The sequence below is a fragment of the Cupressus sempervirens genome, chromosome 4 (genome assembly GCF_028749045.1).
Source record: "Cupressus sempervirens isolate cs-2001-9-10 chromosome 4, ASM2874904v1, whole genome shotgun sequence".
Lineage (NCBI taxonomy): Eukaryota > Viridiplantae > Streptophyta > Pinopsida > Cupressales > Cupressaceae > Cupressus > Cupressus sempervirens.
The window spans coordinates 477,097,869-477,109,906 of record NC_143121.1 but is presented as its reverse complement, the minus strand read 5'-3'; the positions used below and the strand labels follow the sequence as shown (position 1 = coordinate 477,109,906).

General features: G+C 35.7%; 1 protein-coding gene across 3 annotated transcripts in view; it reads right to left on the bottom strand.

Moving 5' to 3' along the window:
• SS3 (starch synthase 3) overlaps window positions 1–12,038 on the bottom strand; it is a 239,001-nt gene that overhangs the window by 101,998 nt on the left and 124,965 nt on the right. For all 3 annotated transcript variants that reach the window (XM_089825567.1, XM_089825568.1, XM_089825569.1), the window contains exon 9: window positions 3,281–3,386. In XM_089825567.1, coding sequence (XP_089681693.1) covers window positions 3,281–3,386 — 106 coding nt within the window. The remainder of the gene's footprint in view (window positions 1–3,280; window positions 3,387–12,038) is intronic.

Here is a 12,038-nt window from a genome sequence, read left to right as displayed (position 1 = left end):
GTGGTACCACTAAAATAAGGGACATTTTATCTTTCTTTTGACTTTAAAATTATGGCCCATTTTATGCATCTTCTTGGCTTTTAACGTTACATTTTTTTAATATGTGTTTTCTTGCTTGTGAGATAATGAGATGTTTGGAAAACAAGGTAAAATCATCCCATGCACATCAGGAGGCAACATATTTTAGACCACAAAATTTTGCTTTAACAAGCAACAGGTTGGCAAAATACAAATTGAACATCTTATAGACTTTTTTATGAAGAGGTATTCATTAAGGGTCTGTTTGGCAGCAGTAATATGAGTGGAATAGGCATATGTAAATTCTTAAAATTTTGAATTCTCCATTTGGGTGCACCAAATCGGAATTGCGAATAGGAATACATAGTTCAGTTTTGGCCCAAAAATGAGCATTTTCAATTCCACCTAAATAGGTGGAACTGGAATACGTATTCATATTCCTATTTTATTTATTTTAGAAAACATAAATTTTTGGGTCTGTGAATTCCTCATCAAATTCTGACTGAACCAAACAAGAATAGGAATATGTATCCCCATTTTCTATTCCAGAATAACAATTCCAATTCCCATTTTTCTATTCCCGCAGCCAAACTGACCCTAAGGGTCCTTTTGGTTTGTGGAATTAGACCGGAATTGGCTTTTACAAAAACAAGATTTGGAAATTTTGAGTTTGTGTCCAAAATTTCAAAATGGAATTAGAATTGTAGAAATCTAATTTTACCTCAAAATCAGGTTATCAGACTTCCTACTAGCTACCTGGAATTGAAAATCAAAACCTGGTTAAACTTTTTTGAGGAGTGTAAAAATTATAATCTACTCTTTTTTATAGTCCGCTCGTACTTGAAGCACACAAAAAACGTGATGATACCATGGTTCAGTGCTCAACAATTACGTCCTTGGACCTCATCAATCAATGTCACACTCCATAAAGAAAGCCTAAGATCCAAATCAGAACAGTTTGCTGCATTCTTGAACAATTGGTGTACAAAACACTACAAGGTGAGTCCTGATTCCTGAACAATCTGAAGACTACAAAAGCAATGCTGGGTCAATTTGTTTGAATGTTTGACAGTTGATGCACAGAGCTGAAGATAATTAAGCATGTGAATTATTAAATGATATACTTATTGGGGAATAATCTCTTTGTATATTGAAATGAACTCACTCCCAGTTTGAGCGATTTTCAAAATATCCAAAATGTAGCAGTTCAGAGTGTTGGTACGAGCACGACCAAAAACTGATTAATTAATGGTATTATTGCTGATTGTGCAAGGCTCGCCCATGCCATGAAAAGGGGATTAGTGTATATAGATTGATCTATATGGTTGGGATAGGAAGGTGGAGACCAAATCAAGAGAGTTTTGTCCATTTCAAAGTGATGTTGTATAAATGTTATACGACATTATGGAGATTATGAACTCGAGACAACCAATTGACTGTGGTAGAGAATGGATGACATTGTGGGTGTCGTTGATGTAAGCATCATGAGTATCGAACGAGGAAGAAAATGCAAAGTTTAGAGAGTGCCCGAGTGTTGGAGGTCACAGGACATAGAAATTGAATATTCTGCCTTAGCATAATAGTAACGTCCTGTCAAGATTGGGGGTTGAAATATATTGGAGGTCACGTGACTTTTTCTCTATGCTGGAACCTAATTTCAATTCTAATTTGAGGAACCAAACGCAAAAAATGTATCTTCTCACTCATCTTCCAGGTGAACCAAACGGTTCTACTAAAATTGCAAAAATCATTTTCAAGATTTGCAAATCTTTGATTTGGCTAAATCAAGATTTGTGGAAATCATGATTTCTACAATTCCACGAACCAAACGGACTATAAGTGTGCCTATTAAATGTGAGTTCAACAAAAGTAGCACCTCTTCATTGTGTCGTAATGTAATTTCAAAGTTGAGTGATGAAAAAACGAATCTCACTTTGTGAGAAGGTGGTCTAACGCCTGCCAGACTCCCTATTTATGGGGTGCCATATACTTATAAAAACATTGAAATGCTCAAAGACCCATCCTTCAAAGGCTACCACATCTAGGCTAGGGGCAAGTGCTATCCCTAGTTGCCCACACAAATAAAGGGCAGTATCTAGCGAAGAAAAACATCAAAGAATGTTAGAAGGCCTACACATGTTATTCTCTTGGAAGATAACTATCAATATCAACCCTTATGAGTTTTCTCAATCAGTAAGTTGAATGTCAAATACATTCGTTTCTTTGATTTTATTTAAAGACCTTTCAATTCATGTGCCTTCTTCCTAGAACTTAGCAGTTAACCTCCATTGAAATCTATATGAAATTGATTATTCATTCCAGGCTCAATCCTCTATCTATTCAATAAGATTCCAAATGTGATGGAGACTACTTGTTTGAATTGCTTACAACATCCATAAAATTATATTTGCAATGGGAGCAAAAATTACTAACAGTATATTTTACATTTGAAAATGAGGGCCTATAATCCTTCATTGCAAGAGATGCTTTCAATTGAAAACAATTTTAGAAAAATGCATTCATATTGCATTCTCATAAAACTTGTGGTGAATCCAAACTAATTTCCTTGGTAAATGGAAACATAGCCTTCAAATCTTGCGAAGGTATAGCTTGGAGAAGATACACTTGACATTAGAACTTTGCAATCTGACAATTAGCGAAGCCATGTGATTTAATATACAAAAAAATATGTAAATCATTTTTGGTATACAAGTCCCTAATTGTATAGTGTATGAATATTAGACAGGTGCATATATTGAACATCTTTATATACAAGTTTACAGCAATATGTTGTCAAACAACATCTACAAACAAAAGTATCCATGTAAGAATGATATTAGCAAATGGAGTCCATGACACCAATGAAAAGGAATTCCTCTGCAAAACAGAGCCTTTAAATTTAGCACCATTATCAATTTGCATTTTTTTAAATGAAGAATTCAACACTTTCAGGATACATACAAACTAATGTGGCTCGTTGTTTAGAAAGAAAATAAGGTGAAATGTATGAAAAACAGATTAAATGCTTATTAAATCTCCAAATATTCCTGATTACCCACATGCAAGAGGATGAAATAATTAAGCATATACAACAAAAAGATCTTTGATTTTTTATGATCTCTTTTCTAGGATTAAATATGTCTAATGTTATTTTTCTATCAGGATAAGTGAACCCCAATTCCATGTTGTTGACCAGCTATTGTTAGTTTTATAACAGAACTAAAGTATAAGAATGTTGCACCTCTCAACTTCAATTGCTTACCGGATTTGATCCACTTTTAAGTAAGAATTCAAGAGCTGCATGGCAAAAAAATCCAAATCGTTGTCCATCATCCTTACGTCCATAAATAGAACCAACCCAAAACATTCTGCATCCATAAAAATTATATATTAATTTAAGGTTCTAGAACGAGATATCATTATGAAAGTTCATAGCAATCTCAAGCTCATTTTTGTTGACAAAATTATGAACAATAGAAATCAAAGGTAAACATAGAGGATTGGAAATTTTGACATATATTGAGTCAACTTGAAAAGGAAAGATGTTTAACATACACCAAATACAATGGAAGGAAGAACAATTAGTGGCAAAAAAAACATTAATGGTTATTAACTTAAAATTTAAGAGAATGTCATATAATTGACTGAGTGTTGGAGGGCAAGTTTTTAACCATCCAATACTACATGATATTTGGGAAATGACAAATGTACATACTTTGTTTTTTTCTCTCGACCAAAAATCAAGTTACATTAATTACTATGTTATGGACTATTTGGGTTATACTATTTTAGATTATGCCTTCGCGATTACATGGATGCTGCAATACTTATATAAAATGGATACCTTTCATTGTTGGAGGGCAAGTTTTCAACCATCCAATACTACAGAATCTTTGGGAAATGACAAATGTACAATACTTTGTTTTTTTCTCTCGACCAAAAATCAAGTTACATTAATTACTATGTTATGGACTATTTGGGTTATACTATTTTAGATTATGCCTTTGCGATTACATGGATGCTGTAATACTTATATAAAAAGGATACCTTTCATTTTTTCCATAAATCAAAAGGGTGAAGTATGAAAATAGATCTTGAATCAATATGACTTTGAAGATTCATGGAAGAATTTCAAGTGCATACATGTAACAGTATAATCTTACTACATAATAATTTAAGTTACTATACTCCTTCCACAAAATTCTACTCTTTCCAAAGAGAGAAGCACATTGAATCTATCATGGGCACAAGACTCGAGCAAAAGTATTTCAACATTATAAATCTCTTAAGTTATATTCAAGTGAAAGGAAGCTATAATATAAAAGAGACTGATATATTAGAATACCAGCCATCACTTATTAAAATCTTTAAGTGATGATTGGCTTTAACATGATGTCATTTAGGGATAGTGCATATGACACCACCTATTATCTGAATCCTCATATAAGACTTGATAGGCATAAGAGCTTTAGAGAGGAAAATTGAACATGTGATTGAGTTCTAGGAGGGGATGAAACCAGTGATCACTGCTCCACACAGGCATCCAAAGAAGCACAAGGATAAGATTGAGAAGTTGTTGGAGATGAGACACATTAAGCCCAACAAGAATCCCTTTGTATCAGCAATAGCTTTGGTAAAGCAAAAAGAATGAACTATGTGGAAGAATTCCTTTGTATCAGCAATAGCTTTGGTAAAGCAAAAAGATGGAACTATGTGCATGTGCATAGACTATAGGGCATTGAATAAAAGAACTATCAAGAAAGGATACCCAATACCACAAATAGATGAGCTTGGTAATGAGTTGCATGGAGTCAGTTATTTCACCAAGATTATGGTCAAGTTATCACGAAATCAAGATGACAGTTGAGGACATAATGAGGACAACTCTCAAAACGACCACTTTGAGAATCGAGTGTTGCAAAAGCAATTCTAGAAATTTGTATTAGGCTTGTTTGCTTATATCCTTAGTTTTAGTAGGACATGGGAGGAGCACTTGCAGCATTCAGAGGTCTTAAAAATACTAGAGAATGAGTCACTACTTGCCAAGGAATCAAAATGTGATTTGGCATGGCACAATTCTCATAACGTGGACATATCATTGGTGTAGATGGAGTGAAGTTGGATGTAGAGAAGATTAGAGTCATATTTGTTGGCCAACTCTAAATAATTGCACATGACATTCCTTGGATTGTGTGGCTTCTTCAGGACAGTTGTACGTAAGTTTTCCTGAAGAATAGCTCTATTGACAAATCTTACGATGATGAGACCCTTTGAGTGGTCAAAGATAGCACAACAATGGTTTGAGCATTTCAAGCAAGTGATGTCATCTTGCCCAGTATTAGCTCTTCTTGATTTCACCAAATTATTTGAACTACAGTGTGATGCTTCAGGAGATGTGTATTGGTGTAAATTTGATGCTGGAAAAACACCCCATAGCATAAGAGGGCAAGAAGTGGAGTAGGGTGGAAGAGAGCTATTCTATCTGTGATCGGAAGATGTTGGCCATCTTGCATGTGTTGACCAAATTCAGGTCTTATAATGTAAGAGGTGGATTTATAATTAAAACTAGAACAGATCATAATGGAATTAAGTATTTCATGGCCCAGAGACAATAGGCAACATTGGTGGGTAACTAAATTGCAAGCCTGTGACTTTGATAAGAATATGTCGAAGGAAAGAAAATGTACTGTTGTATGCACTCTCACAAAGGCTACATATATGCTCTTTAATGGAGATATCTGCTAGGTGGAACGAAAAATTGTAGCAGAATATGCCAAGGATTCATGAGCAGCAAGTTTGATTGAGGGTACAATTTGGGATGAAAGGTATATAATGATTGGTAACCTATGATTCTATAAAGACACAATCTACTTTGTGCTTTCTTCCCACTTCATATAAGTGATTTTAAGGACATTCCATGATGCTTCATCAGTCAGTTATCCAAGATTCTTCAAAACATACAGGCAGATCTGGGAGAGGTTCACATGGAAGAGACTTACGAATGAAATTCAAAAGTATGTGAGGGAATATCTAATATGCTAGCAAAACAAGAATGAGCGTACATTTCCAATCAATTTATTTCAGCCCTTACTGGTTCTAGATAGAATAAGATAAATTTATTATTGTCCAACAAGAGACCACAAAGTGTCAAAGGGACTACCAAGAACTACAAAAAGGGTGCCAACCCGCAGCAAGGATACCAAATGGTATCCGAAAAAGAAGAGAAACAACAACAACAACATAAAAAACTAAAGCAAGAAAAGAAACAAAAGCGGGGGAAAGAAAGAATCCTCCATGCCCACTTAAGGGTTCCAAGTAGCAATTTCAAAGAATCTCCAAACCAAAGGATAAGTAATTGGGCTAGACATAACTTCGGGTCATTTCTAGGTTATCTTGGGAGAGGAAGTCTTTCGCAAATGGGACTTCATTTTGGGTCTCATAGATCTAGAAAAAGGGACGGTAGTGAGCAAATGATTGGTACCTTGCACTGAGTGAGTCCCTGTGAAGAATTAAGTAATGAGCTGACAAGGTGGAGATGTCAAAGTACGACGATGCTAGAGTGTGTGGTCCTGAAGCCTAAGGGCTTCTTGGATATACAAGACAAGGCACCTCTGATCTATATATATGAAGAAAGTGCAAAGGGATTGTGCTTCCCTGAAGAGAAAATAGAAACCCTCGCTGATATCATAGTATAGGGAGAAGTGAAATATAAAATGCTCCTAGGACTCTGCTGCCCCCATGCTGCAAAGCTAACAAATCTTGTGCTCTATTTCCAAACGGTGATCTGTCTTACAACAGAGTTTGTGGGAACCTCCACTAAAGGAGAGAAGCGAGATCCTAAGGAATTGTAACCAGTGAAGGGAAAGTTAGGAAGGATGGACAATGAGACCATCCTTTAACTCCAGAAAGTGCTCCTCGTGCTGGTTAACCCATATAGTATAAATGAACACCTTGTAAATGTCGTTTCTAATGCACCTGTTCACCTCCTGGTCGGGAGGAAGAAGATGAAGGGGTGCATCGCCAGAATGCTAGAAGGGGGAGGCAATCAATCTCAATCCCAATAGAGCCAAGAAGGGTCGAAGCCTCCACAAACCAACTGCAAGCTTGCCTAGGGGGGAAGGCAGTAGCAGCAATAAGCTTTGATGAGCAATAGGCTAAGAATGGATATCTGTAATGACCTTTCAATGAATCAAAAAGCCTCAAAGGCTGTAAAGGTACAAAAGAAGATCAAAGATGGCCTCAAGCCTAAAGGGATGAGCCCCAAACTCAATAAGAATTATGTTGAGTAGGATGGACTATTTGAACCAAATAATGTCTCGAAGTAGAAGAATCTAAGTCCACTCGACAAAGACCCAATAATGGTCTAGCAAAGGACCCTGTAGAACTAAACCATAGAGGACCCTAGATCTAATAACTGTATCTATAAGTGTCATCTTCTATAGAGTTTCCTAAAAATGGTGTCAGAAACACTATCTCTCTAGGAGGGCCAACGAACCATAACCCTTATTCATCTGTAGCTAGAAAGTGGGTCTCATAGCAAAGCAAGGTCCCAAAAACCTAACACCTGAGTATGTATAAGAGGACGAGATCTCCACCTCCAAGCCCGTAAAGATGAAATGAAATTGAGAAGTCTTCAGCGCATTAAAGACTGCCACCTTAGCCTTCCCTAGATTAACTGTCAAATGTCATTCCTCACAAAAAGGAGCAAGACTGTCCAACTAGCATTATGAACCCTCTGTAGATGAACCCAAAAGAATAACATCATTCGCAAAGAGTAGAATAGATATCATAGCTTGGTGAAAAAGACAACAATCCTTGAGAAGAGTGTGGCCCAAAAGATACCTCTCAAGCTCATCAATGTAGATACCAAAAAGGGTAGGCAACAAGGGGAAGCCTTGCTTGACCCCGATGGTGCTCCTGATAAAGTTTGAGAACCCAGAAGGGGTTTTAGGTCAGCCCAAGACCATATTATAGAGCCTCATGATAGCCACCAGAAGAATTTGAGAGATCCTTATATCCTAAAGCCTCCAAAAATGGGTCGTTCAAGGGGTAGAGTAAAAGGCCTTACAAAAATTCACAAAGCAACACTACACCTTTATGGAGCGATGGTGTATCCCCTTGATAATACTTTAGAGAGTGAAGATGTGATACATGGTTTGATAATTCTATCTGACACTAGCTTGTTTCTTGGCACAGATATGATGTTGATCTAGTTCCCTTGAGATAAGAATATGAAGAGTCGTGGATATAACGTAGAAAAGGCCTGCCACACCATGATGGTCCTAAAATTATTGGGATCCATTGTAGGACCCGCCTTATGGATCAAATGAATGATTTGGTGTGACCAAAAGGGGGGAAGCCCATGCGAACAACCAGGATGAAGAGATCAACCAAGTAGGACCCTGAAATTGTGATGTGTTTGAAGAACTTGGCCCAAAAACCCTCCTCATCAACAACTTTGCTAGTATGCATGATTCTAACTACCTCCCTAATCGTGTTGTAGGTGAAGAGGTGACAAGGGGAGGTGAGTGTAACCTAGAAAGCTGGTTCATTGGGGATATTGTAAAGCTCAAAGGTGTGAGAGACCAACCGACTATGATCAAGAGTAGGGGGTAAGGGTGTTACATCCCAAAAATTTGACTTAATTTTAAAACTTGTTCATAACCGTTGGAATTATCGGATTATTCTTTCATGATCATGTGAAATAGGTAGCTATTTATATATGTTGTATTAACTGTTAATGAAGATGGTCGTTAACCATTAATTGTTATTAGATGATTAGCAGTTGCTTCATTTGAAATTATGACTAATAATATAAAGTCTTTTAAAATGTTCATATGAAATTATTATAGAATTGTTATTATGGCGGAAGTGTTTTCATGGGTGATTGTAGGAGAAGATGTAAAGGGGGGAAGCATTGCTAAACGAGATCATCGGAATGGGATGCTAGCTTAGTTCAATCATCAAAATCAGCAGGTCTGACCTTAAACTTCTTTGGAAAGGACACAATGACTTGAACACAGGATACATTTGTGGGACCCGCATGAGCCATTAAGAATATAATCTAAGAAAGCATAAAATAATCTAATTAAAATATAAAAAACATACTTCAAGAGATTTTAATTGATCTTTCATCATACTAATATAATATATATATATATATACATATACGTACATATAAATATAAAAAATTAAATGGCACCATTATATTATAATAACTTAATAAAATGATGTCACCCCATTGATATACTTACATGAACATATGTAAATATATATTATAATAATAATTGAATTATAATTTTTCCAACTCTTTCTTCTAACCTTTTATTTTTTTCCTTTCTTTTCAATCGATTTAACACTTGGCAATTTGAATTGGCATATAATCTTTTAAACCAGTGGAAGAAGAAGTCAAGGCTTGTTCCTTTATATGGAAGTTGTGCGAGGAGTCGGGATCATATTTTTCCATACACTCGGCTACGTTTCTTATTCTCTCTACCACCCTCAGCACCCGACTGTCTTGTTGTGGTGTGATAACATTCCGCCTATACACTCGAATGCCATAACCCAACTCCTTTCCTCATTCTGTCATATATTCTCCATGCTCTTAGCTCCGATTTTCATAACCTTCGAAATACTATCAACTCGGAACCTTCTATAAATATAAGTGTTGACATTTTTGTGCATGCTTCCGCACATATTTCTTTCTTTGGAAGTGAAGCTGCCTTTATACTCTAAGAGAACGATTGAAGAAGGGTAGATATCTAGTGTCCAACAAAGCTCAGGCAACTTCAGATAATATACCAAGTCATGTGAATGATCAGTCTTTCCATGTTGCTAAATTTATTTCCTTCATAATCAGTAAAGCTTTCCAATTCCATAACAATAGATTGCAAGCTATATTCAATCTTGAATAATCATAGTAAAACATTGTTATGATTCATAGTAAAGTACCAAGTCATCGAATCATAAAATATTTAGCCAATGGAAGTTAAAATACAAAGAATTTTTGTAAGTATTTAATCATAGAAATGTAAAATGTTGGAATTGCCATAAATTAATAATAGAGCCGATTGCTCTAAGAATCCCGACCACCTAGGACTCAACGGTTGTTTAGCCATGGAAAAGGTGAAGAGGTGAGATGAAATCTTGCAAGGATAAAGAGAATAAAAATCAGACTTGATATTTCAAAATAAAATAAATAAATCTTACTTAATAGCTCATGCTCATCCCTATAATGAAACCTGTTGTCAAGTCGAGCGGTGGTGATCGGGTCAATGAACCCATCTGAAATCCTTGGCCAACGTAGTTTAAAGCATGGTTGCCATCTAATGATCACCTGATGTCAGTAGTGTCAGTTATGCAAGCATGTTCATTTCATAACTATGTGAACATTCTAAACACCAAGATGCTTAGGTGGCTGGACTAAGAACATCCCAAGCCTGATCCAAAAGTAGGGAGGATCATTCTAATTTAATAAAATGTGTGGGGATAAATATGGTCCGAGGTTGGGAGGTTAAGCCTATGTCAATGCTTCTCCTCTCACCAAAGCCGAGACTTGCACAACCAGCTAAAGACCCTCCGAATGAATCTTGTATGTTCTTTCCTTCTTTCCTTGTTAAGCATTACTTACTTGTATGAAGAAAGGATGCTCGATCTTATTATTTCAATTGATCATAAACACAGTCATTTTCAGTTGATCATTTAATTAGTTATTACAGTTGATTATAAATACAATTATTTCCAATTGATAGTTTAATTAGTTATTATAGTTGATCATAAGTACAGTTACTTCCAGTTGATCGTTTAATTAGTTTTTACAGTTGATCATAAATACAGTTGTTTCCAGTTGATCGTTAAATTATTTATTTCAGTTGCTCAACAATACAATTAAGTTTAGTTAATCATTAACCTAGTTATTTCAGATGATTATGGATACAGTTATCTTTAGTTAATCATTAAACAAGTTAATTTCAGATGAACATTGATATGGTTATGGTTATTTCAATTAATTGCTAAGAACAATTAATGTCATAGGAAAAGGAATTCAGTTATCTATTTATGAATGTTGGAAATTCTTTGTTTAAATCATCTTTGTTTTCGATATGAAAAACTGTTTGTTACAGGGGGTATGGGGAGGGAAGAGGGTATGCCAGAAGAGCTTGGGAGAATAGTCGAGGGAGGCAAGGGAGGAATTTTTGTGTTGGGAGATGTGGAGACGCTTCTTATGGCGTACTAATAGGCAATTTAAGTGTTGAAGTGACGTGTAGGAAGGGTGGTATGACTCATTGTAATTGAGAATTAATCTCAAAATGCCTATCTTAGAAAGGAAAACTACAAATTTTAAAAAGATTTTATAGTGTTGTCTTAATCTTGAAATGTAAAAATTACGGACAATTGGCTCTGACTGGGGATGGTAGCTCATTTGAGCTTGGAAACAACAAGAATGATAGAATGCAAATCTCTAAGTACCTTTATCTACTCCATTGGGATATAGAGTCAAGCAACCAAAATGACAAAAAACGAAACAGGTGATGCAATTGACACAAAGAAAAACTACTTCTAACAAAACAAAAACTTGTGCAAACACACTTATTTAAAAGAGAAAACCCACCCAATTTTAACTAGCCAACAATGAAACCTTTTTGACATAACCATTCACCAACTCAACAAAATAGCTACCTTTTTCAGCAGCTTGCAGTACCTTGCATGTTTACAAACAACTTTGTAAACATGAAAAATGAATAGTTGGAGATATGATACCAAAGCTTGATGCAACACTTTGTCGAAAAGATGAACAAATGCATCCTGAAGCAAATGTATTTCTGCCCAAAGATGAATCCATGGATTCAAACTGTGCTTGCTGAACTATAAATGCATGTTTTGTCTCTTCTTCAATTGTACCTTCATGCTCAGGTACAAGTGGAATATATGCCTTTCTATTAACTTCTAACCAAGAAAGATGTCTAATTGGACATCCCCTTGATTGAACAAACACTGATCTTTTCTTGACAGATACAAAC